The following is a 27,344-nucleotide window of genomic DNA, read 5'->3' as shown; positions in this document are numbered from 1 at the left end:
GGATAAAACTAAAAAACACCCACCGGATCACCTTCTGCGCCTGGGTCGCCTATAGGATCTCACGGAATGACAGCAGTCCAGTCGAGCCTCTTCACAATAGTCTTTATTTGAACCACAGGGTGGGGTGAAGGCATCTTGCTCTACGCGATGCTCCTGATGAAGGGGTCTCATACCCCGAAACGCGTAGAGCAAGGTGCCTTCACCCCACCCTGTGGTTCAAATAAAGACGATTGAGAAGAGGCTCGACTGGACTGCTGTCATTCCGTGTGATCCTATAGGCGACCCAGGCGCAGGAGGTGATCTGGTGGGTGTTTTGAGTTTATCCCATCCGGTACCTCCTGGGTGAAGTGAGTTAAAATTGCTTTTATTTTATCTCTATTCATAATATGACATAATTTGATTAATCGCTAATTGAGTCTTTGAACATATGTGCTAGTAACTTGAATTTTAATAACTCACTAAACTTGAATTTTAATGATCAAAAAGTTATATTATATTTTTACACATTTCTTATTCGAGGGATGGTGGCGCCTCTCAAAGGGGTGAAAAAAAAATTATTTGTTCCATCTCTTGTGCCTATATCCTATCCATTAGGGGACCCCCCTGATGTTTTTTTTCCCCCTGGCAGCCTAATATCCCTCTAACACCGGAAATACATACTTTTTGCCTTGGCTAATAATTTCACAGGTCCCTCTTCTGGCGCCCTGCTGGATACTCTCGAACTTCCTCTGGGAAGAATAGAGATTAACCCCCCCCCCCTTCCTTTTTTTTTATTTTTATTTTTTTTTATCTCCTTTACCCTTTATTCAGAGAGACCAGGATAATAGAAATAACCAATAATGCTATTGGTTACTTTTTCCAATATCCTGGCGTGCGGGGGAGCCTTTCCAGCCCCGGTAGCACAGCGCTCCAGGGAAAAGCCACTGCACATGCCATGGTAAAAACGGACCACTGCATTTAAGGGGTTAAATGTCTGTGCTTGCCACTATTGACGATATATAACGGCAGTCTTAATACACAGGAAGTGTCATTCTCCAAGTTGGGGGAAGGGTGAGGGTAGGGGGTCACTGTGAGCGCTCACCTTTAGTTCTTGGATCCCATAAACGGATATGTCTGTCTGCACTACCAGATGCCAGGCGCTTGCACAATGGCGAGTAGGAGATACAGTTAAATACTTTGCTGCCAGTCTGATAGATAACAAGAGAAAAGTATTAACATGGATTTCATTCCGTATTACAACCATCCTCTATAAAACAACCACTTATTCTACTGCTGGATTCTTAAAAGGTGCTGGCCACTAACTATTTTCCAAAATGAACTGGAAATAGCACAAAGTAATTTACTAATATAGGGGAGATGTATCAAACTGATGTAAAGTAGAACTGGCCTAGTTGCCCATAGCAACCAGATTCACAGCTCCTTTGGAAAATGAAAGTTGGAAGCCATGGGCAACTAAGCCAGTTCTTCTTCACACCAGTTTGATAGATTTCCCCCATGATGTATGGAGAACATACCATCCATCAGAAGAGTCCAGTGAACTACACACAGCACTGGCACTAGTTTACCTTGCCGTGAGCGGTGCAGTTCAATGGGGCTGCTTATGGCCCGATTGACCCTCTATCGGTGGCCACATTGTTATAGTGGTAAGTTACTTTGTGTTATTTCCAGCACATTTTGGAAAATTATTAAGCAGCAGCCAGCCCCTTATAAGTAAAAAAATAAATAAAAATAATAATAAATAAAAAATAAATCAGGACCACCTAGTGCCGTTAGAACTTATCTGCATGAGGTCCTCAAAGACATACAGGGATAACGGCAAGATGCTGTGGGGCACTCCTCAGTAGATGGAGGCCATCTGAAACTCCCCAAATCTTAGGCCTTTTAGGGAACGGCCACACAGTCAGGCTTCTGCATCAAGTTTTGGAAGCCAAAACCAGGAGTGAATCAGAAAAAGAAAACATAAAAGGACAGATACAACTTCTTTTTTAATTCGTTGCTGGTTTTGGCTTCCAAAACTGCATGCAGAAACCAGACCGTGTGGCTGTACCCTTATGTTTCTCAGCAAAACCTGGATCACTCAGTCTGTGTTCAGCCAACACCCTCAGAGGGTCAACCACTGCTCAGAACCCTCCAACTATTGAAGGACTCGCAATGATGAATGAGCGCGGTTATCACTTCATTTTTATAATCAGTGAGGTCTAGGCGGTTCAACCCCCTACTGTTTGGTGCATCTTAGCGTAAGGGCGGATTGGCCATAGACCTTACAGGGAAATTTCCAGGTGGGCCGATGTCTGGGGGCTGCCTGGGCCCTCCTCAGGGCCAACCAGTGGAAGTTTTTGGGGATGTGTGCAAGTGTATCTTCTGCTTACTTTTATCATTCATTTACATGAAATCGGCAAGATCATTTCAGCACATACAGAATTGTGTGTGCACAGGGGGCAAAAATAATGGTGGCGAGTCAGGTATTTCAGTGGAAAAAAACTAAAAAAAACTGTAAAAGTAATTGAAGGGACAGCTTTATTACAATAAACCATAGAGTTAGTCCTTGCAGTTCAAGAAAAAAACATTTCACATGAACTGGGCAACAGAACACTTACACAATGCCCTCCCTTTCATCTTTTTGGCTGTAGATCTACCAATTCCCAGGCTTCTCTTCTGTCATCCAAGATGGCTACACCGTTTCTCGGACTACCTGATGCCCACTGTAGATTTGGTAGCCCAAGAATATTCCTGCTGCCCTAGGATTGGCCAGCACTGCTCACGTAAAACGTGCTGGACAAGTAGGAAGTGCTTTGGCTTACCAATGCACAGTGTGTATCGAAGTCTGAGCAGCTGTGCAGCCATCTTGGATGGCAGACGTGGAGCGAGATTTAGCGGATCTGCCAGTAAAAAGATGAAAATGAGTTCACCAGGTAAGTGTTCTGTTCTTTCCCCAGTTAATGTGAATGTTTCTCTTAAACTGTAGGGCAACTTTGAAACTAAATTAAACATATAGGCCCTGATTTATCATACCTTCACTCCAGAATTCTTGCTTGGGGAAAAAAAAAAAAAAAAGCACCACAAAATAAGGCTTTTGCGACTTTTTGCATTCACTTGCACAAAATTTTGCGACCTTTTGCCTTTTTACACCACTCACTCCAGATTTGAAATATGTGTGGAAAAGTAGGTGTGGTTAGCTATGTTAATGAGTCACTCCAGCTTTAACATTGTCACAATCGCACTCCAGGTGGAGGGTGGAGTAAGAAAACTGGAGGAATTTTTCTAGACAAAAAGCTGTTAGGTTTAAGACAAATTTATCAAACAACATGAGGCATCTGATAATATGTGGTATAAAGTACACTGGTGCAGATTTAAGCAAAACTGACTTCACATATTCCCCCCCCCCATACTTACCAAAGTGGTCTTAGTTTCCCCTGCCTCAATGTCCCACACTTTGATAGTGTGATCCCACGATGCACTGCAAACCTCATCTGCATCTGACCACAGCACCGATGAAATAGCTTCATTGTGTCCAGAGAGAGTCACAACCGGTGTCTGAAAAAAAGTGAAACCCTCAGTGACTGGGTATCTCCAGCAACATTCGTCCCTCCATTCATGATGCCCATCACCCAATGCCCAGTTTTTAAAAAGCTGCACAGAAACTCAAATACTGGTCACACCAAAGCACTGCCTGAAGAAATTTACTAGGAATTATATTACTTATTAGATCCTTGCAGAACACATCTCAGGGTAAAACTTCCCAGTTTCTCACATCCTTACCAGCGACATTACCCAGAAACCTGTGCACAGCACAATATCTTCTATCGTTCTCCAAGGATCAGATTGCCTCTTCATATAAACTTACCCTTGTTAATCCAAGCTGCTCAGTTTTCTGTTTCTTCTTTGGACGGTTTGATTTCTCCTCAACTTCGTCTTCTTCATCTGTGGGAACTGCAATGGAACCAAAACTTGAGACCTCTAGTTCTGCCCAGGTATTTTTGCTGAGCTTTACATTATACAGAAGTCAGACCCCAACTATCAGAATATCATGACGTACTAGTGGACAATACCTTTATCTCCCTAACAATCACAATGAAATCAGTAGACATGCCCTGAACGTTTCACTTTTTGATAATGTAGACATTAAATGGGTTGGATGACCCAAAACCAAGGGCCAGTAAGGTGCTTAAAGGCTATGTACAACTTCGGAAGCAATTTTTTTGACGATTGCATTTTACTCATTTTGAAAAAATATATATATATATTTTTTTTCAATTGGTCTTTATTAAAAATATTGAGCTATTCTGTTACAAAGGCTTAAAGGTGTATTCCCATCTCAGACAATGGGGGCATATCGCTAGGATATGTCCCCATTGTCTGATAGGTGTGGGTCCCACACCTACAATGAGAACGGAGCGGTAAAGATGGTGGCCGGAGGACCCCGGGTTTTTCGGGGTCTGGCCACCGCCAAGCGCTCTCCCTATAGTATTGAATGGGAGCGCACCGCACTTGCGGCCACCAATCCCAATTTCTATGGGGCCAACGGAAATAGCCGAGCCAGCGCTTGGCTATTTTCGGCCAGGTACCATAGAAATGGCGCCCCCCATGGGTCCATTCTCGAGGTAGGTGCAGGTCCCAGAGGTATGCCCGATATGCCCCCATTGTCTGAGATGGGAATACCCCTTTAACTGTTTTTATAGCTGTGTGAATGATACTTTTTACTCTCACTTTGTGCTGGTCATCTAATAACCCTTATCCTAATTTACTAAGAGGTCATAAACACTTATTTCAGCTACACTCAGTAAAGATAAAAACCGAGCTGTAACTTTATCAGGTCAGAGATCGGAAGCGTCAAATGGCTGACCGAGAGAAAATTCAGAACCCTCTATTACAGCATCTCAGCCCTGTACAGGAGAAAAAAAAAAAAAAAAAAAAGGATTTTTAGCTCAAAATGAGTACAATGCAATAATAATAAAATGTCCCGAAAGGTGTAAGTAGCCTTTAATATAAAAGGCAGGGAGACTTATTTGTTGCCACTCAGTTCCATTCCAGCACCGAGGATCCTGCCCCTGCTCTTTGTGGTCCAGAAGTTTGACATCCAATCAGTGGTCATGTGCATGCATTCATTGGCCTCAGAGGTGACATGTCCCCAAGCGGCACGTGACCACGGGCAGGATGTCACATTTCCAGTCCACCAGAGGTGGGAGTCTCAGAGTTAAAACAGAGCAGCTGCGAAAAAAAAACTAAAAAAACATTGTTAGTGGCTGGGAATGTTTTTTAAAAACGAGATTTTTGTATAACTTACCAGTAAAATCTCTTTCTCGCTCTTTCCTTGGGGGACACAGAAGACCTTGGGGACACAGAAGACCTTGGGTATAGCTCATCTCCATAGGAGGCGTGACACTAAGTGAAAACTGTTAAGCCCCTCCTCCACAGCTATACCCTCAGCCTGGAGAGAGAGACTGCCAGTTGCGTGTCCAAGCAGTGAGAAAAGGCAAAGCCCAACAAGGAACCAACAAGCCAACTACCCAATGGGTAACAAAAAACTCGGAAACTGTACAGAGAAAAACAATGAATGGGTGGGTGCTGTGTCCCCCAAGGAAAGAGCGAGAAAGAGATTTTACTGGTAAGTTATACAAAAATCTCGTTTTCTCGCCCAGTTTCCTTGGGGGACACAGAAGACCTTGGGACGTTCAAAAGCAGTCCAAAAGGGGGAGGGACCACAGCACCAAGGTGAAGCACCCGAAAGGCATCAATGAACCGCCGCCCGCAAACCCAGGCGGGGCAGGCAGCATCTGCCAAAGTCAGAGTATGCACCCTGTAGAACTTGTCAAGGCGTGCAAGGTAGACCTGTGGCCGCCTTGCCCAAATGCATGGCCGAAGCCCAATGCCTCCGGCCCAGGAGGCACCGACCGCTCTGGTGAAATGAACGGTGACACCAAGACAGAATCCTGCCCTAGGTGCGGAAACCTCAGCAATAGCCAATCTGAGCAAGCGGAGGACAACCACCCTGGAGTCCGTCAACCCTATGCACAGACCTCCTGGAAACCCAAGAGGCCGAACATCTACAAGAGTCGGAGATCTCCAAGTAAAAAAACGGCAAGGCCCAAACAACGTCCAAATAGGTGAGGTGTTGAAGCGAAAGGCAAACACCACCTTCAGAAGGAAGGAAGGAAGGAAGGAACGAAGAAAAACGGGATGTAGAACAGCCCTGTCCTGGAAAAGACAGAAGGCTCGTAACAAAAAAAGGGCCATTCCGGCACCCGTCAGAGACACGACTGATACAGAACACAACCGTACCGGACAGAAGGGGTAGAGAGAACCTCTGTAACGGCCCCAAGGACAAGATTGGAGCGCCGAGAGCTCAGTATATAGTCCCAGGGCGGTACCGAAGGACAGTACAGAGGAACCAAAGAGCCACTCCGAGGAAGAAGGTCTTGGCAGGCCCAGAGGGCCGGGAACGCTGGAAGAGGAAGAACAGCGCCGACACTTGACACCCCAAGTAAACGACAGAACCATGGGGAGAGAAATTCAGAGTGGGGAATGCACAGCTTCCCACAGAACCCCATACAAAAAACCCTAAGCCTTACGACAGATCCTGGACGAAACACAGCCAGGAGTGGACAGTAGCGAACCCGCTGGAGTCGCCTGGCAAGCGGGCGAAAACCCAATGTGATCAGGCGCAGACCAGTAACACGGGCAGAAGGGTCGACAAAACTAGCCCCGTCGGCCCTCGAACAACGTTGTCCCGTATCCACCCGAGTGGGGGAGCAGAGGACAGATGGAAAGAACCCAAAGGATCCGCCAGATACCAGGAGAAGACAGGCAAAAGTCCATGCTGATGTAACCACGTTGTACAGCCCCGCTGTGGGAGATCAAAGGACAATCTGGATCGAAAAAGGTAGTCCCCCCAAGTTATCAAGAAGGCAAGTCTACAGCAGGACCATGCAATCTGCACTCAGCGGGAGGACAGCACGCGGTAGACTCAGTAAATAGGCACACAGCTAATACAGCCAGTGTGAACCAGGGAGACAGCACGAGGCCAAAAGGAACACCGGAACCATCCACATGAACAACCATGCTCTCCCCAAAGGGGAGGACAGTGAAAGAACAGCCTCTGAAGTCCGGCGGGAAGCCACATCGGAGTGATCCGTACCGAGCGGGAGCCAAACAAAGCCGGCGAGATCAGTTTTAAAACAACAAAGGAGAAAACAGCCCTGCAGTAGCAGGGAGTGTCTTGCCTCCTTGGACACTAAGCAAAAACTGGCAGTCTCTCTCTCCAGGCTGAGGGTATAGCTGTGGAGGAGGGGCTTAACAGTTTTCACTTAGTGTCACGCCTCCTATGGAGATGAGCTATACCCAAGGTCTTCTGTGTCCCCAAGGTCTTCTGTGTCCCCCAAGGAAACTGGGCGAGAAAAACAGGTTTGGGGACAACAACCCTAAATCTAATGGCTCATGGAAAGATTACTAGTGCATAATTTTGGCCCCTTTAGTGCTTATTAAAGGGATATTTTGGTTTCATGATATTGATGACCGATCCTCAGGATAACCCATCAATATCAGATCTACAATGTTTACTCATGGTTGGTGCAGTATAATTACAGAGGTTTGTCCCAACCACGTGAACAAGACAAACAGCTGTAATTACACCGTGCCACCACTAGAATGGAGACTGTATGCACAAACATTGAAGAGGATGCAGCGCTCATACGAGTCGCGTGGCCTCTTCAAACAGCTGATTAGCCGGGATGCCAGGCGTTGGCTTCTTGACTATTTGATACTGATGACTTAGGCCCCATGCACACGGCCGTGTGCGGGCCGTGGAACCGCGGCCTGGATCCCTCCTAGGAGCAGGAGCGCACGGCGTCACTGGTTGCTATGACGCCGTGCGCTCCCTGCTGCCGCCGCAATACAGTAATACACTGGTATGATCTATACCAGTGTATTACTGTACTGTGCCGGCAGCAGGGAGCGCACGGCGTCATAGCAACCAGTGACGCCGTGCGCTCCTGCTCTCAGGAGGGATCCAGGCCGCGGTTCCACGGCCCGCACACGGCCGTGAAACACGGCCGTGTGCATGGGGCCTTATCCTGAGGATAGATCATCAATATCACGAAAGTGGAATACCCCTTTAACCCCTTGATGACTAGTACTAACCTGCAGACCAGATCTTCAGCATCTTGTCCCATGATCCACTGCAAAACTAATCAGAAGACAAGCACAGTTATGATAAGTCATAGTGACAAGCATCTTGTTAGCAAGGCATTAAATAGTAAATTGTTTGAATGAACAAGATAGGCCGGGATCCCCACCGACCACAAGAACAGGGGTCCCTATTTGAATGAACAAGATAGGCCGGGATCCCCACCGACCACAAGAACAGGGGTCCCTATTTGAATTAAGCAGTGCCTATATCTCACTTCAAAGTTCTGGGACTGAGGGAGATAACCGTTCAATGTTGACTATAAAAAAAGCCCTTTAAAAGGGCTTGATAGGTCATCAGTATCTGATCGTGGCGGTCTGACACCGATCAGCTGTTTGAGAAGGCATTGGTGCTCGCAGTAGTGCCACAGCCTTCTCGCAGCTTTCTCTAGGCCAATGATGACACGTTCATCGATCACGTGACCTAGGTGCAGCTGAGCCCCATGGAAGTGAATGAGGCTGAGCGCGATCCCAAGCACAGCCGCTTTACAATGTACGGTGCTGTGCTTGCTAAGCTGTGAGAAGGAAGCGGTACTTCTCAAACAGCTGATCGGCGGAGGTCCCGGGTGTCGGACCCCCACTGATCAGACAGTGGTGACGTATTCAGAGGATTATCAGTATTAAAGTCGTGGAAAACCTTTTTAAGGCATGATACTAATGACGTCCATTATATATATTCATTTACTTTACTGCCGGATCCGTCCACAGCTATGGTGTCCACACTGCCAGCATGTCCTCTGCAACAATGAAGAGCCTTCACTTTATTCTTCTCAGCATTCCACTCCCACAGAAGGATGGTCTGGTCCATTGATGCACTCAGTAACAAACAGGACAGGCTGTCTATAGGGGAGAACAAGTCACAAATCTCACAACTCTACACGCGTATATGGGGGGCTATTCCAAACTTCACATGCTTGTTACACTAAGTCTGAAGATTAGATCATTGGGTGGCCTGTGACCTCAATACCCTGAATTAAAGGGTGGGAAAGAATGGAAAAAATAGCCAGTCCCCTTCAAGTCTGAAAGAAAATGCCTGTGTAACTACCCATGAACATTAGGGGGCGCAGTCACACAACCATTTTTTCTGTCCGATCTAAATTGCATTTATTTCTATGGGGCTGCAAAACACGTGGAGAGCATATGGATGTTATCTGTGTGCTGTCCAAGCTGCAAATTATAGAACATGTCTAATTATTGTCTGTTTTCCGCCCCGAGTGCGGAATGCACAAGGACTATATCTGTATTTTGCAGACCCCAGACTAATGATGTCTGATTCCACCAATGATCTCAAGTTTACAGGAGTCTCTGGAGTGTACACATGTCAGATTTCAACACCCCCTAATCCTGCTGGAGCATAAGACTCGCCTCTATCCTCCTCCTCAAGTGCTTATGGGAGGTCAGGAGGAACACCTGACCCAAAAACCTCACTGGAAAAAGTCTAGATTTATATATGTAATATTAAAAAGACCCCTTTAAGGAATTGCGCGATTACATTTTATAACTGGAAATAGAAAAAAAAAAATTACCTTTCTTCACCCAAGCAACATCTTTAACAACTTCAGTATGGCCTGCAATGGTCATTAGTGGCTTCCCTTCCACTGACCAGATCCGACATGTCTTATCATAAGAACCAGTTAAAATCCTAGGCACAAAATGAGAAAAAAAAAGATGCACGTTAAAGGGGTTTTCTGACTGTTTTATACTGATTACTCAGGATAGGTCTTCTATATCTGATCAGAAGGGTTCAAACAACTGGGACCCCGGCTGGTCAGCTGTCTGAGGAGACCACAGTGCTCTGGTGAGCGCTGTGGCCTTCTCGCTGCTTTGCCTAGGCCAGTGAGGTCACATCCATTGGTCACATGGCTTAGGTGCAGCTCAGTCCCATTCAACAGAATGGGGCCGAGCTGCGATACCAATGGACGGCTCTGTGCTCGGTAAGCTGTGAGGAGGCCACTCACCCATGCACTGTGGCCTTCTCAAACAGCTGATCGGTCCCAGGCTTCGGACCCACACCAATCAGATACTGATGATCTATCCTGTGGATAGGTCCTCAGTATAAAACCCCTTTAAATATCACATTTCACAGATTAGCACACAGTATAACCCAAAATACAGTGTGACATACCATTCTTCACTTCCTGCTATGGAGCTGACCCAGTCATCATGTAGCATGCATTCTTCAGGCTGGGGAGCGGTGATCTTTTCAACATATTCAATTTCAACCACTTCTTCCTATAAATAAGAATTCGGAAGACGAGTCAAGTGGCTGGAGATTTCATTAATCCATAGCTGTGGGTTGTGTCACAAGTAACATTTTTATTATAGGGATTTTCACAGCAGATTGGGAAACAATCCCCAAACCAACATCTACAGCAGAATGATGCTCTACATAGCCTTTGGCCAACAAATTGTTCCTTGCAGTGTTGTGACTATGTTATACCACAGATTGATGTCATAATGCCAAAGACTTAAAGAGGACCTTTTATCGGTCCAAACATTGTGAACTAAGTATCATGACATATACAGGTCCTTCTAAAAAAATTAGCATATTGTGATAAAGTTCATTATTTTCTGTAATGCACTGATAAACATTAGACTTTCATATATTTTAGATTCATTACACACAACTGAAGTAGTTCAAGCCTTTTATTGTTTTAATATTGATGATTTTGGCATACAGCTCATGAAAACCCCAAATTCCTATAAAAAAAAAAAATCACAATATGCTATTTTTTTTTTAGAAGGACCTGTACAGCGGCGCCCAGGGATCTCACTGCACTTACCATTATCCCTGGGCGCCGCTCCGTTCTCCCGTTATGTCCTCCGGTATGTTCGGGGACTTGGTTATAGTAGGCGGAGACTACTCCTGGGTGTCCCCTTTTCCTAGGCTGTAGCGCAGCGCACAGCTCACAGCCTGGGAGGTTTTTTCTCCCAGGCTGTGAGCTGTGCGCTGCGATTCGCCAGCACTACAGCCTGTGAAAAGGAGCCGCCCAGGAGAACAAGGGCAGACTCCGCCTACTATAACCAAGTCCCCTAAGTGTCCGCCTACTTTAACCAAGTCCCTGAACATACCGGAAGGCCTAGCGGTAGAATGGAGCGGCGCCCAGGGATAATGGTAAGTGCGGTGAGATCCCTGGGCGCCGCTGTATATGCCATGATACTTAGTTCACAATGTTTGGACCAATGAAAGGTCCTCTTTAAAGGGATTGTGTCACTTCACTAAGTGGCATTTATCATGCAGAGGAAGGCACTTAATACAAGGCACTTACTAATGTAATTCGATTTGTCCATATTGCTTCCTTTGTTGTCTGGATTCATTTTTCCATCACATTATGAACTGCTTGTTTCCATGGTTATGACCACCCTGCAATCCAGCAACGGTGGCCGAGGTTGCACACTATAGGAAAAGGCACCAGCCTATGTGTGCTCCCACCAGAGCGGCCAGCACTTTTTCTTATGCAAGATCGACCACCATTGATGGATTGCAGGGTAGTCGTAACCATAGAGTGTACAATGTGATGGAAAAAATGAATCAAGCCAGCACAAGAAGCAATATGGACAATCACAATACATTAGTAAGTGCATTGTATTAACATTTTTTTAATGATGCATGTAATTTACTGAAGGGAGATAACCCCTTTAAAAGTATTGCATACCCCCCCAACTGTCCCGGATCCGTCAGGACAGCCCCGGATGTCAGTGGCTGTCCCAGTACGGGGGAGGTATGTTCCGCTTTCCGGCACCTGTCCCTACTTCTATAAGAAGCAGAGACAGCTGCCTCTTATCTAATGATGAAATAGAGAGCCGGCTGTCGGCTCTCTGCTTCATTATTCCTACTCCCTGCCCACGCTCCACACTACAGGTCTGGGTACGGGGAGTGACAGGGGTCCGCCGGGAGCTCGCAGTATCCTGCTGCTGGTGGCAGCCTCTGCTCCCTGCCGGCTCCTTGGCTCTAGTGCTCCATGTCCCCGCAGATTCCCCGCTGCAGTGATGCTGCCCTCTGGATGGATGTGTGTACACGGCTCTCTGGCAGCAGAGATGAGTCTTGTGGTCAGGGCTCCGCAGGTGACAGAAGACTTCTCTCCAGGCCTCCTGGCCAGTGAAATTACTGGAGATGGGCTGGCTGCAGCAGAGGGGGTGTCGGTACAATGGGGGCAGAGTATGGCACTGGCCCCCTAGAAGCATGTACCCCACTTTAGTGACCCCCTGAAATATTCTGGGGTGTAATAAATATATAAAAGACATCCCTGTAAATTATAGTCCCTTATCAAATAATACAACTGTTCAAGGACCTGAGTAATCCCGCCGCACTGCACCCCCATAATCCTGCCCGTGAAGGGGGCACTTTACTGGGTATATTACTGTGAGAGGGGGGGGGGGGGCAGGGCACATATCTGGTATAACTAATGTGTTGGGGCATAAAGGGGGAATAATTACTATGTGGGGGCATTTAGGGGACTGGTTGAGATTAGATATTTAGTTATTTTTTTTGGGCGGAGTTAGAGACAAGTGAAAAAAACTTGCCACAGTGCGCTGCACAATTTGTCTCTCTTCCTTCTTTTCTAAAGTTGGGAGGTATGGTATTGGGTATACCAGTTTCGAGATATTGATTACCCATACTGACCTAAAATTTCCTTTATGTGTCACATGGAATAGGTACAATTAAAATCACTGAAAAAACCTCAAGAGAACACAACATTGGCCCTAGCGCTGCAGACTGTTGATGGGTGGGAGTGCTGAGAGTCAGACCTCCACTGATCTGATATTGATAGGTAATTATTGGATCCCAAGTAATCATTAGCTGATGGCCTACACCATATTTTTCACCCCATAAGACGCACCCCCCCCCTAAAAAAAACAGGGGGGGGGGGAATCTCCCTGCGTCTTATGTGGTGAATATACGAATGAGCGCTTCCAATATGGAAGTGCTCATTAGTAACGGAGGATCAGGAAGCGGTGAAGGCTCTGTACTCATCGCTTCCTGGTCCTTGGCTGTGCAGTGGCGGCGCACAGCGTGAAGGCGCTCTGTGACCTCACGCTGTGCGCCTCAGTTCACAGCATAGCCGGTGGCAGGAAGACCAGGAGGAGCGCTGAAGGTGAGGAGCGGTGTTCGGAGCAGGAGAGGTAAGTGAAATTTTTTTTTTTTGATCAGAGGTCTGAAGTCTGATTGAAGGTCTTATTAACATTGGGGGGTCTGATTGGGGCTGTCAGCTGAGGTCTGATTAACATTGGGGGTCTGATCTGAGGTCCAATTAAAAATATATTTTTTCCTCCTCTAAAACCTAGGTGAATCTTATGGGCCGATGCGTCTTATAGGGCGAAAAATACGGTAGCTGGATATACCTTCACTTATTAGAATGAGAATACCCTTTGATTAATAGAAGAGGAAGAAACAATGTGGGATCACTTACTGTGGAAATGCCCTCCACTTCCATATGTCTAATAAGTGGCAGCCGCAGGAACTGGCTCTTGACAAGGAAGTCGAACTCCACATGAGCATGTTCTTCTGTACAGAAAGAAATAGATATTATCGAGGATTAATGTTTAAAACACTTCAGATTATTTTTCCTGTTCATTTAGGGCTCATACAGTTAAGTCCTGTAAATGTCATCAGTGCTCCATCTGCAAAAACGAAAGACTTTCCATCCATGTGGAAACAGTATTGTCTCTGTGTTTTGTTTCATTTTCCATCTATTAGAAGAACCGATTTCACTTCCTTTCAGCGTCTCCAAACATCTGCCCATGAAACATGGATGACAGACAGAGGGAGATTTATCAAAACAGGTGTGAAGTAGAACTGGCTTAGTTGCCCATTGCAACAAATCAGATTCCACCTTTCATTTTCCAAAGGAGCTGTGAAAAATGAAAGGTGGAATCTGATTGGTTGCTAAGGGCAACTGGGCCAGTTTTCCTTTACACCAGTTTTGATAAGTCTGCCGCACTGTATTTTTTTTCATGGAGCCACTGACTTGAACGGCCAAGCATACCATGAAAATTGGACCAAAATAGTCCATGCTGCTCTTTTCTATACAGAGATCAATGGTCTCCCAATCAGACATGTGCGGTCCGCTGATTTTAATGTGTCCGTGAGCTGTCCAATCTACGCTCAGACAGCACATGGACGTGAAAACTGCTGTCTAAATGAGCCCATAGGAGATAAGCTGCGCCTTTGTATACATGGGATTTTCAGAAATCTCATCCACACACTGTGGAAAAAAAAATCTACAGCATGACCTGCACGGGTTAAAAAGCGCACCTAAATCTGCAGTGAAACTTTTTCTGCAGAAACGCTGCTACCCTTAGAGCATGTTCACATGCATCAGATTTGCAAATCAGCCATGAATTTTTCAGAAAATCTGAATTAGAAATCCAAAGAAGAGACTCCTATCTGCCATGGACGGTCCAGCCGATTTACACATGGGTGTGTGTTGAGTGGAACGTTACATCTATAATGATTGTGTCAATAGGGTGTAATACGCTATTCACAGCTGACTGTCACCACTTTGGCACAGAAACCAAACCTAAATCCTGAACATGTGAACATGGCCTAGGAGTGATGAAGGTCTGTAATACCAAACACTGAGAAGTATGCATGCAGCATCCCTCAGGAACACGACCGTGTCTGTTTTGCGGTCCGCAAACTGCGGATCTGTAAAATACGGATGCAATTTGTGTGCCGTCTGCCTCTTTTTGCAGACCTATTAACATTAATGAGCCCCTGGTCTGCATTTTGTGGACATTCTATCTTTCTGCGGAACAGACATAAAGATGCTGAAAGCACATAGATGATCCATGTGCTTTCTACATCCGTAAACATGTCCTATACTTTAAAAGGGTTTTCGAAGATTTTTTTACTGATGAACTATCCTCTGGTCATCAGTACCTGATCAGTGGGGCTCAGACATCCAGGACCCCCACAGATCAGCTTTTTGAGAGGGCACTGGCGCTCCTGTGAGCACCGCTGCCTTCTCACAGCTCCTAGGCCACGTGATCAATGAACGTGACATCACTGACCTAAGAAAAGCAGAGAAGGCCGCAGCGCTCACAGAAGCACATCTGCCTTCTCAAACAGCTGATTGGTGGAAGTCCCAGGTGTTGGACCCCAAACGATCAGATACTGATGACCTATCCGGAGATAAGTCATCCATAAAAATCTCAGGAAACCCTTTGGATACCGGAGTGTTGTCGTTTTTGCATTTTCATTTTTCTTCCCTATTTTCCTTGAGCCATAACTTTTTTTTATTTTTTCGTTCACATAGCTGTATGAGAGCTTATCTTTTGCGGGACAAGTGTTATACTTTCTAATGCCACCATTTAAATATATATATATATATATATATATATATATATATATATATATATATATATATATATATATATATATATATATATATATCTCCTACAAAAAAAAATACAAAATTAATCTCCACCGTTTCATTCCCACGGCGTTCCGTTTGTGGCAAAACTGACCTGTGCCCTTCATTCTCTGGGTCAGTATGATTACAATACCACATATGTATAGTTTTTTATGTCTAAAAAACATAACTTTTTATAGTTCTATCGAGGCATGAGCGAATCGACTTTGGATGAAACATCCGAAGTCGATTCGCATAAAACTTCGTTCTAATACTGTACGGAGCAGGAGCTCCGTACAGTATTAGAATGTATTGGCTCAGATGAGCCAAAGGTATTGCTTGGTGAAGTCTCGTGAGACTTTCCGCAATAACTTCATAAATGAATTTGTACTGTAAAAAACATTTCCTGAACTCGGGTTGGGTTCCAAGGTACCACTTGGAAGCAATAACTTCGGCTCATCGGAGCCAATACATTCTAATACTGCATTAGAATGAAGTTTTATGCGAATCGACTTTGGATGTTTCATCCGAAGTCGATTTGCTCATCCCTAGTTATATTTACTGAGCTGTGTGGGGGCTCATCTTTTGCGGGACAATCTGTAGTTTCTATTGATACAATTTTGGAGTGTGTGCGACTTTTTGATCACATTTTATTACATTGTTTTAGGTAAGAGAAGCAATGAAGAAGAAAAAAAAAAAAAGGAAAAATTTGCCATTTTGAACTTACCATTCTTGGTTTCGAGCAGCTTGTTGACGACATTACTGAGATCTGTAATTTCGGAGGAGGCCGGAATGGAAAAAGGAACATCATCGATCTCATACCTAGAAGAAAAATGTCGCTACTAAACCTTCGCTTTCTTATCCAAGTAGAAGGGGATTTCAGGTGACAGATTCTGGGTACATCCCATTTCACTGCTGGTCTGCCAGAATGTGCCGCCGAGGGAGTGGGCAGTCCTTACAGCGCTAAGGGAAGCCTCTGCTGCAAGGTTCTGATGGCTTCAGGACCAGCTGCTCGCTCTGCCTTCCTTGCTTCCCACCCCCGGTCCTCTGTGACTGCTCGTGATGTATAGAGGAGCAGGTATTACCACAGGGCTGCAGCTATACTTTACTACCTCTTTAATCTCTCAGCGCGAACACGTCCGTGTGAGCACACAAGAGGTGCGACAACTATATCATCATTTACAGCAGGGACAAAGGGGGAGATTTATCAAAACTACCTTAGTTGCCCATAGCAACCAATCAGATTCCACCTTTCATTGTTCAGAAAAATGAAAGGTAGAATTTGATTAGTTGCTATGGGCAACTAAGCCAGTTCTACTTTACACCAGTTTGATAAATCTCCCCCAAAATGCGCTCATTTTTCTAAATCTACTGCAGGGCAATTGTAAGACCGCGTGTGGCTGGCATCGCACGCTGAGTTTGCCATTTACCCATAAATGACTATAGTTAGAGTTAAGTACCCTTTAAAGAGCACCCATCAGCAGGAGCAGCCCCATTAAACCAGATGTACTGCCTGGTAGGGTTGACCCTGCCGACTAAAATGATACAAGATGTATGAAAATGTGTCGTGGCATTCCAAAGATAACAAATGACTTGTTCTTAATGCAAATGAGGGCTTCAGTGCACCGAGGGGTGGAGTATATCTCCTCAGTGCACCTCACTTGCTGACAAGTCCTCTTTAACCGGTCAGAAAATTCCTACACTGACAGAACACAGCCCCATGACCCCCACAGCATTCTTACTGTATCATCACTGCTTACGTTAGGGCATCAGTATCTGATCAGTGGAGGTCCGATTGGCTCTTTGAGGAGACTGTGGGTCGAGAACCGCAGCCAAGCACAGCGCTGTCCATTGGATAGTGGCAGGGCTTGGTATCGCAGCACAGCATCATTCAATTGAATGCAATTGCGCTGTACCTAGGTCATGTGACCGATTAACATTATGTCACATGGTCTAGGAAAAGTCTGTATCGCTCACCAGCACACCGCGGCCTCTTCAAACAGCTGATCGGTGGGGTGGCGGGAGTCAGACCCCCTACTGATCAGATATTGATCACCTATCCTCGGGACACTCACCCAACCCCTTTAAGATATTAGTAGTGTGTTGAGCGAACTTGTGTTTTAAGTTCGTCGTCTAAAGTTCGGGTTATCGAAGAATCGCGTTATGGATTCCGCTACCACGAACCATAAGTTATGGTCTGTGGTAGCGGAATCCATAACGCGATTCTTCGATAACCCGAACTTTAGACAACGAACTTAAAAACACAAGTTCGCTCAACACTAGATATTAGTAAACTTCTGAGGCAACCACCCAAAACTTCACTGAGAAAAGGTCGGGGTATTCTCATTACACAATGTATGGTGGAACAGAAACTCATCTGGATAAGGGGTTGCTTTTCTCAAGAAGGTGGTCTACTGGGCGCCCGGCAGCAGGATCCGCAGTTGGATTTAGGGTCTAATCGTATGCAAACCATGGACAGGTCACACCATGTACCCCTCAAATCTAACCCACAGAAGCTGACATCACTATGAAGGAACATGAAAGGGTGCAACCTCAGTTTGTAAAATGGTGTCCATTGATCCCTACTAGGCTGTGCCCCCCCTATGACTCCCTCTCCAACAGACCTGGGGCAGCCATACATTACATGAACAGTCATTTGAATGGCTGCTATGAATACATGCATGCCTGGTCAATCAGCTGATCGCTGGTCAGGAGAGAAGAGGGGTGGCCCCTTAAACCTGAAGTCTGCAGCATGCCATGTCCCTCACACATGGACACAGCCAAGGGATACGTCACATACACGTGGTGACCATGGGGATACTGCTGGGCTATCAGCAGTCACAATGGTTTGATAACAGGGAGAAGAGCAGTATATGCCTCCGCTATGTCCACAGGCTAATGGCTGCCACATCGTCACTTACTTCTTATTCCTGGTGAAGAAGCGCGCCTGGATCTGCGCCATCGCCGCCTCTCTGTACACAGCCGGCCGCAACTCCCCAGACCTGATCGCTGCGCGCTAACCACGTGTTCCACGGAGCAAGCCTGCTAGTCGAGCGCATCGATGTCTAGCGACTCATTGAGTCTGCCGTTAAAGGGACAGTGGGCACATACACACACCCATCCCACGTGTACGAGGCTGCGTTTCCTTCGAGTTCCTCTGTGTCGCTCTTCATAAATTCCCCATGTGTTGTGTGTTTATACTATACACGTAGGAGAGCCACTATAAACAATATATAATCTCTACTGTAGCTTTATTCATGGTTTTACACACTTTAGCTTCTGGCAGCCTTATAAACAAGAAATCATTTTGACACCAGTTACTCTCAGGCTACTAAACGCGATTTGCGTCTCAATGTAGCTTCCGGAATGATGCCCGGAGGGGATTGCGTTCCACTGTCCTACGGAAGCCGCGAAGGAGGAAGGGTGGCAGGCTTTTGTAACGATGCGCATGCGCGAGTGTTCTGGTCTCCATGGTGGTGCCTGCGAAAGCCAAGACGAGGTTGAGTAGACTCGTTTTGATTTCTCTCTCCTTGGGTGGCTGGGTCCCACCCCTCCCCCTTTATAGAGCTGCGTGCAGGGGACAGAGGGGGTAGAGCTCCGGTGGGGCGGTGTGAGGGCCGGGGCGGCCGCGGAGCCCTGAATTATAAGCTTATTGTATTGTTTAGTAGTCGTCTAATATGGCGGTGCTGATGTAATACTGAGTAGTGCCCGCAGTCCCTGCATCACAGGCTGACACCTGCACATGTAGACAGGGGTAGTACCTGTGGACAAGTAGGGCTGTGCAGTACAGTGGTTATGAGGTCACTGGGGGTTACAACGTCCAGTGTCACTGCTCATTCTTAGGCCCCATGCACAGCACCATATCCATTCTGTGGTCTGCAAATTGCGGATTCTGGGCGTGTGCGTGCTGACTTTTATTTTTTACTCCTGTAAAAATGGACAAGTATAGGACATGGGTCTGTTTGTGATCCGTAAAAAAAAAAAAAAAAATGCAGATTGGTTGCCGACCTATCTTTTGCCGACGACCATTGGTTCATGAAGGATCTGTGTGTTCGTTGTTTGCCCTCAGTGTGTCATGTCTCTTCTATGAACAGCTCGGCTGAAAATTAATTTCAAAAGTATTTAACAGCAACGATCCATGAAACACCGGTGGCATCTGTGTTTTTTTAAGGACCCATAAACTATAATGGGCTTGAGGGATCCACGGACAAATATAGCGCATGCTTCCGTGTAGTAACCATGGAAATTCAAGGATGTGTGAACACACGTTAAAGTCAGTGGGTATGTGTGCAGTCTGTGAAGAACACGCACAGCACACGCCTGTGATTCGCTGATGTCTGAATAAGGCCTTATCCGATAATATACAGAACCCTTTTCATGACCGATACCAATGCCTTATCCTATAATTAAAGACCTGGCATGGAATTCAGATATGTGTATTGTGGGCCATTTCTGCTGCTTTATTTCTCTAATTCCACCCTTCCCTATTGAGGCCTTAGAGCAAGTTCATATGACTGTGGTCTGTCTGGGAAACTAAGGCTAGGGCTACATGACGACATGTGTCTCGCGACATTTTGTCGCACCAATGTCACGCGCCAATCTTTATAATGATAGTGTATGGTGTCGCACTGCGACTGCGCCACCACAGTAGCAAAAAATCAATCCAAGATGGATTTTTCTGCGACTGTCACAGTGTGACACCATAGACTATCATCAAAATTGTCACGCGACATCAATGTTGTGCAGCATATGTTGCAGTGTAGTTGTGCCCTATGTGTCGCACAACTTATTGTCGTTGTGTAGCCCTAGCTAAACTACTGCTCCCCTGACCCAAACTGACTGCATCCTAAGCTATGATACAGTCCGTTCGTATCAGATCAGGGGTCTAATGTACTGTGCTGAGATGATGTGAGTACAGTACACTAAACCAGTGATCAGATAGGAACTGTCTTCAGCATAAATCACTGATGCAGTCATTTTGGGTCATGGGAGCCACATTTGGTCCCGGAGATGCAGCTGACACATGGGCTGTGTTTCCCAGGTCGATTATGGTCAGTGCCCTCATTCACACATCAGTGAATCACGACCTTGTGGTGTCCGTGTTCACATATACAGGTCCTTCTCAAAAAATTAGCATATTGTGATAAAGTTCATTATTTTCTGTAATCTACTGATAAACATTAGACTTTCATATATTTTAGATTCATTACACACCAACTGAAGTAGTTCAAGCCTTTTATTGTTTTAATATTGATGATTTTGGCATACAGCTCATGAAAACCCAAATTTCCTATCTCAAAAAATTAGCATATCATGAAAAGGTTCTCTAAACGAACTATTAACCTAATCATCTGAATCAACAAATTAACTCTAAACACCTGCAAAAGATTCCTGAGGCTTTTAAAAACTCCCAGCCTGGTTCATTACTCAAAACCGCAATCATGGGTAAGACTGCCGACCTGACTGCTGTCCAGAAGGTCATCATTGACACCCTCAAGCAAGAGGGTAAGACACAGAAAGACATTTCTGAAGGAATAGGCTGTTCCCAGAGTGCTGTATCAAGGCACCTCAGTGGGAAGTCTGTGGGAAGGAAAAAGTGTGGCAGAAAACGCTGCACAACGAGAAGAGGTGACCGGACCCTGAGGAAGATTGTGGAGAAGGACCGATTCCAGACCTTGGGGGACCTGCAGAAGCAGTGGACTGAGTCTGGAGTAGAAACATCCAGAGCCACCGTGTACAGGCGTGTGCAGGAAATGGGCTACAGGTGCCGCATTCCCCAGGTCAAGCCACTTTTGAACCAGAAACAGCAGCAGAAGCGCCTGACCTGGGCTACAGAGAAGCAGCACTGGACTGTTGCATGTCATTCGGAAATCAAGGTGCCAGAATCTGGAGGAAGACTGGGGAGAGAGAAATGCCAAAATGCCTGAAGTCCAGTGTCAAGTACCCACAGTCAGTGATGGTCTGGGGTGCCATGTCAGCTGCTGGTGTTGGTCCACTGTGTTTTATCAAGAGCAGGGTCAATGCAGCCGCTATCGGGAGATTGTGGAGCACTTCATGCTTCCATCTGCTGAAAAGCTTTATGGAGATAAAGATTTCATTTTTCAGCACGACCTGGCACCTGCTCACAGTGCCAACACCACTGGTAAATGGTTTACTGACCATGGTATTACTGTGCTCAATTGGCCTGCCAACTCTCCTGACCTGAACCCCATAGAGAATCTGTGGGATATTGGGAAGAGAAAGTTGAGAGACGCAAGACCCAACACTCTGGATGAGCTTAAGGCCGCTATCGAAGCATCCTGGGCCTCCATAACACCTCAGCAGTGCCACAGGCTGATTGCCTCCATGCCACGCCGCATTGAAGCAGTCATTTCTGCAAAAGGATTCCCGACCAAGTATTGAGTGCAGAACTGAACATAATTATTTGAAGGTTGACTTTTTTTTGTATTAAAAACACTTTTCTTTTATTGGTCGGATGAAATATGCTAATTTTTTGAGATAGGAAATTTGGGTTTTCATGAGCTGTATGCCAAAATCATCAATATTAAAACAATAAAAGGCTTGAACTACTTCAGTTGGTGTGTAATGAATCTAAAATATATGAAAGTCTAATGTTTATCAGTAGATTACAGAAAATAATGAACTTTATCACAATATGCTAATTTTTTGAGAAGGACCTGTATGTGAAAAACATCTGAGATGTGACTTCTAAGTCCATGATGCAGACCAGACATGCCCACTGAATTCTTCGAATCTGAAAACCACTGACACAACACAGATGGCATCCATGTTCTGTTAGTGGTTTTTCACAGACCATAGGTAGGAGATGCTGCGGAAATAGATTTTCCGCTTACCAGTGGAATACGGATGACACATGGGGGCAGGGGTGGAATAAGTGCATGATAGGCCCAGGGCTGTCAACCCAATTTGCCCCCCCCCCCCCTCCATTTTAGTTTTAGTTTTTTTTCTGTATGAAGAGACTGCGGTGCTTCGTAAGCGCTAAAGTCTCTTCCTAGGCCATATGACATCGTTCACATGGTCTAGGTGCAGCTCTGTCCCATCTGAGTGATTGGGGCTGAGCTGTAATACCAAGCAGAGTGCTATCAAATGGGCAGCGCTGTGCTTGGTAAGGAGCAAAGAGGCTGCGGCGCTCACTGGGACATCCAAACAGCTGATTGGTGAGGGTGCCAGGAGTCAGACCCCCACCATCTCTCTGAGTACAGATTTCACTGATGTTACCTGCAGTCCTATGTAACACCCCACATAACACAGTGAATTATTGTGTTATGTGGGGTGTTACATAGGACTGCATGGAACATCTACTACATTATCTGTACACAGAAAGTTAGCACGGTTATCTGGGCTGTTACATAAGACTGCAGGTGACAAATTAAAATTTTAATACAACAACAAAAAGAAGAGTATGTGTATACCTGAAGCCTATGGCGGTGATCGCCGGACGGAGGGGGGGCAGGGAACTGTGCGCTCCCGTGCCCCGCCGTAGTTTGTGGGCATTTGGGTCGGCGTTGGGCCCCACAGCGATGTCAGGGTCGGGGCTACAGACCCAAATGCCCCAATTATAAACCGCCACTGCATGAGGGGGTTTAAAAAATGGACACACGGACCAAACATGGGTCCTTCACAGATGAACCACTGACAGTCTTGTCACAAATGTCATCACAGACGTGTGAATAAGGCCTTATGCCTCTTTCACACATCAGTAAATCATGGGCATGTGCTGTCTGTGGTCTCCATAGCCAGCCCATGTATCCATTGATTCCATCAACCCACAGAGACATGCACTACATTGGTCTATGTTGCGGACCAAACGTGCCCATTGAAGTCTATGGGTCCATAAAAACAGCATCAGTGTTCTGTCAGCGGTGTTCATTTACCATTGGTAGGAGATGCTCTGAAAATCCATTTTCAGCCTAGCAGTGCACATGGAAGGTACAGTAGCAGTGTTTCCCAACCAGTGTGCCTCCAGCTGTTGCAGAAACTACAACTCCCAGCATGCCCACACAGCCAAAGGCTGTCCAGGCATGCTGGGAGTTGTAGTTTTGCAAAAGCTGGAGGCACACTGGTTGGGAAACACTTTAGTAGAGGACACACAGAGCAACGGACCCTTCACAGGTATCTTCCCTGGTGGAACATAGACCGTCTTGTCACTGACATTGTTAGGCCGCATGCACTATGAGGCTGTGTGCTATGTGCAATTTTGGGGGATAGAACACTGACCCAATTTTTTCTATGGGGCTCTGTATTTTTTGCTGATCAATGGGGCCATTCCTCAAATTATAGAACATGTCCTCTTCTAGTCCGTATTGTGGACTAGAATAATCCTAGCAATGGGCGTGAGGTTTTATCCCTCCTTGATTACAGCAGGCCTTACTTGCGATGACCTCAAGTAAAAGACAATACCCATACTGGAAGGGTGTGGACTGGCAGATCCCACTATCAAACCTATCCACCAGTCCAAATAAAATCCAGCCCTGAACAAAATGTGAATAAAACTGCCTCAGCAAACTACGCTTTGCTAAAACCCCTGCAGCTTTCTGGACTTTATTTATCTCAGCCAGCTGAGGTATCTCGGTGGGATATACACGCCTTCCAGCACTCATACTGTGCACATCACCACAATGTCCTATTTTTATCCGCATTACGGACAAGGATAGTACTGTTCTATTATTGTTCCGTTCAGCAAAATACGGAATGCACACGCACATCATCCGTATTTTTTGCGGATCTTAAAATACATACTGTCATGTGCATGAGCCCTTAGGCAGTGAAAACATCATCACACCTGGTCCTGTCAATCAGAGTGGAAAGGGTGCTGCAGTTGCAGAGAGAGCTCAGCCTCTAGGTGTAATGGTAACGCCCCAGACTCCTAGAGGCTCATTTGCATATATTTGCACATGTGAACATGGTACCAACACAGATGTCTTCATCTGCCAAGCGCACATGCAGCAGGTCAGCCAGATTCATAGGTACTCGTCTGCTGCCCTTTAAATCTACAACATGCCAATTGTGGATTCTGCAGAAAATACAGATGGTTATCTGACATGTGAGCATAACTTCAGGCGATGTTCACACAGCAAGATACACAGCAGAAAGATCAGTGGCACATAAAAAACGTAATTAGCAGCTGAGAGTGGGTTGTATTTTATGGCGTAAACACCACCAAATACACTTCAGATATGCCTCCTACTTATAATTGAATTTTATTCCTTCCTCATTGACATATGATCAAAGCATAGAAACGTTTCACAGGTAACCACTCCGGACGCTTTTTTATAATAGCTGTGTAAAAATCCCTGCGTGCATAGGGTGTGCGTTTCCCTTTGAAATGAATGGAAAGCTGATTCGTAGCATTTTAAAATGTTTTTTTTGGGTCTATTCACACGTCCGCATGAATGGGTCCGCATCTGTTCCACAATTTTGCGGAACGGGTGCGGACCCATTCATTTTCAATGGGGCCGGAAAATATGCGGACAGCACACAGTGTGCTGTCAGCATCCGCACTTCCGTTCCGCAAAAAAATAGAACATGTCATATTCTTGTCCGCAGACACAGACAAGAAAAGGCATTTCTATTAAAGTGCCTGGCATGTGCGGTCCGCCGGTGTCCGTGTTCTGCGGACGTGTGAATAGAGCCTTACTCAGCGTAAACTAACTGGAGTAGTGTTCAGTTGTCATTTATGCCTTTTTTACAGGAGTAAATGTTGTGAATTTGCCGGGGTCGATGGCCCATTCCCTGCCACTTCCCAATGGGGAGGATGGCATAAAAACACCTGTGCAATAAAACATTTTTGCACACGCGTTTAAAAAGTTGAAAAGCAGGGTCTTGCAACTTTATGACAAAACATATGTAAGCAGTTTAGTGAATGACCCCCAATGTCTTGAAGGGCTAGCTCAGCTAATGTAATGATACCTTTCATATAGCGATCTTCTACTTCCTTCTGGAAGAAGAAAGTATTCTAATCTATATGCAATAACTTTATAATAAATAAATAATACAAAATAATAATAATATGCAAATGAGAAGTTCAGAGCACCAAGGGCGGGCCAAAGTCTCTCTGTGCACCCTTGCTCCTCCCACTTTCTCTGCCAGCTTCTCCCTCTCCTTGACTGACAGCGTCAAGTTCCTACATAGTCCTCTCACCTGGCTGGGCCTGCCAATCAAGAAGGAGAGGGAAGTCCTGCAGAGGAATGCAAGAGGGCTATTCCTCGCTGCTTGCATGAGGGACAATTTCCTGCTTACCAAGCACTGACTTGGAGGCCGCATGCTGCCTGCTATGGGACGGTTGTTCTGCCACAACTGTCTACTATCTCGAGTTCAAGGTTAGGTCTAAGCACATCTCTGGATGGCAGCTAGGAAAAAGTAACATGTTTGAGAAAAAAGGGGCAGGCACAAAAAATGGCCCAGTGAGCCCGACATCTTATATTGGGTTACAGGCAAGTGTGTTTCAGTCAAGGCTAAAAGCCTTCATAGCTGTTTGATGCATGGGAAATGTTAATAAAAATTTAATAAATGTTTCCCAGTGGCCTGAAAATGATCAAAAAAAATTAAACCAACTTAAATTCATCTCACTGATTCCCTAATGTTGAGATGGTGCATGTGCCCACTGTGCTGCCCTTCCAGCTCTTGGTTTCGACACAGCAAAAAATGGCGGGGAATGGCGCTCAGCGGAGCACTGTCGGAATGGCAGTGATGGGGGATCGGTGAGGCCAGTATAAGCAGTTTTTTTTTGTGTTGGAATAACCCATTAAATTCAAGGGTTTCTCTCTGTACTGTGGATGTTTACCTGATGTGCTGCATAAGACATGAGTGGTACAACTGTTTGTGTGATATTGGTTTAGGTAGACTAGATTGTGGTTGTCTTTGACTGTCACGTAGATAACAATCAGACCGCATTTTAATAGTAATCAATGCAGAAATCCAGGTAATTTCCAAGGGTGTACTTGCCACTCCCCACTTTTCAGTGCCATTTCTAGTGGTGTCACTGTATTCCAGTTACTCTTGAGGCCACTGCAATGCAGTAATATGAGAACATGTGGACTTCATTATATCTGAACTGCAGCTTCTCCGATTTCATACAGTAAAACTTTCAGTACATTTGGTTTGTGGCGACGACATTAAAAGACCATCTGTCAGCAGATTTGTACCGATGACACCGGCTGACCTGTTACATGTGCACTTGGCAGCTGAAGGCGTCTGTGTTGGCCTTATGTTCATATGTGTCCGCATTGCTGCGAATAATGAAGTTGGAATATATGCACATGAGCTTCTAGGAGCAATGGGGGAGTTGCCATTGCAGAGAGAGCTGAGCCAATTGCTCCTAGAGGCTCATTTGCATATATTAATACTTCATTTTTCTCAGCAACGAGGACACATATGAACATGGGACCAACAGAGATGTCCTTCAGCTGCCAAGTGCACATGTAACAGGTCAGCCAGTGTCATAGGTACAAAACTGCTGACAGATGCCCTTTAAGAGCAGAGGTCCTCAAAATGCTGAAACCATGTTAAAGGGAATCTGTCAGTAGTTTTTTTCTGCCCCAACTAAGATTTGCATAAACCAGTTACAGATCCCCATATCAAAATGCTGAGTTACTTTCTTTATTGACCTTTTGTTCTATTGTAATCTGTAGGACACGTAAAAGGGTATTCTGATTTCTTGATATTAATGACCTATCCTCAGGTCAGTGGGGGTCTGACTCCCCGTGCCCCCTCCAATCAGCTGTTTGAAGGGGCTGTGGCGTTTGTGTGAGCGCTGTGTCCTACTCAATATTTACCTACGTGTTGTCT

The 27,344-nt window shown here is 45.6% G+C and overlaps 2 protein-coding genes across 2 annotated transcripts in view; one reads left to right on the top strand and one right to left on the bottom strand.

Moving 5' to 3' along the window:
* Positions 1 to 18,607, bottom strand: part of WDR12 (WD repeat domain 12) — a 31,243-nt gene extending 12,636 nt beyond the window's left edge. Inside the window, exons 1-10 of the mRNA XM_044304423.1 lie at positions 18,458 to 18,607; positions 16,264 to 16,358; positions 13,593 to 13,687; positions 10,307 to 10,413; positions 9,708 to 9,823; positions 8,867 to 9,021; positions 8,137 to 8,182; positions 3,845 to 3,930; positions 3,394 to 3,534; positions 1,082 to 1,187 (exon numbers count right to left, since the gene is read on the bottom strand). Of these exons, the coding sequence (XP_044160358.1) occupies positions 1,082 to 1,187; positions 3,394 to 3,534; positions 3,845 to 3,930; positions 8,137 to 8,182; positions 8,867 to 9,021; positions 9,708 to 9,823; positions 10,307 to 10,413; positions 13,593 to 13,687; positions 16,264 to 16,358; positions 18,458 to 18,498 (988 nt within the window). The 5' untranslated portion in view covers positions 18,499 to 18,607. The remainder of the gene's footprint in view (positions 1 to 1,081; positions 1,188 to 3,393; positions 3,535 to 3,844; positions 3,931 to 8,136; positions 8,183 to 8,866; positions 9,022 to 9,707; positions 9,824 to 10,306; positions 10,414 to 13,592; positions 13,688 to 16,263; positions 16,359 to 18,457) is intronic.
* Positions 18,608 to 18,990: 383 nt separating this feature from the next.
* CARF (calcium responsive transcription factor) overlaps positions 18,991 to 27,344 on the top strand; it is a 68,881-nt gene continuing 60,527 nt past the window's right edge. Inside the window, exon 1 of the mRNA XM_044305022.1 lies at positions 18,991 to 19,035. The gene's annotated coding sequence lies outside the window, so the exon portion shown is untranslated. The remainder of the gene's footprint in view (positions 19,036 to 27,344) is intronic.

Source organism: Bufo gargarizans, chromosome 8 (genome assembly GCF_014858855.1).
Source record: "Bufo gargarizans isolate SCDJY-AF-19 chromosome 8, ASM1485885v1, whole genome shotgun sequence".
Lineage (NCBI taxonomy): Eukaryota > Metazoa > Chordata > Amphibia > Anura > Bufonidae > Bufo > Bufo gargarizans.
This window is presented reverse-complemented; position numbering and strand designations above follow the sequence as displayed.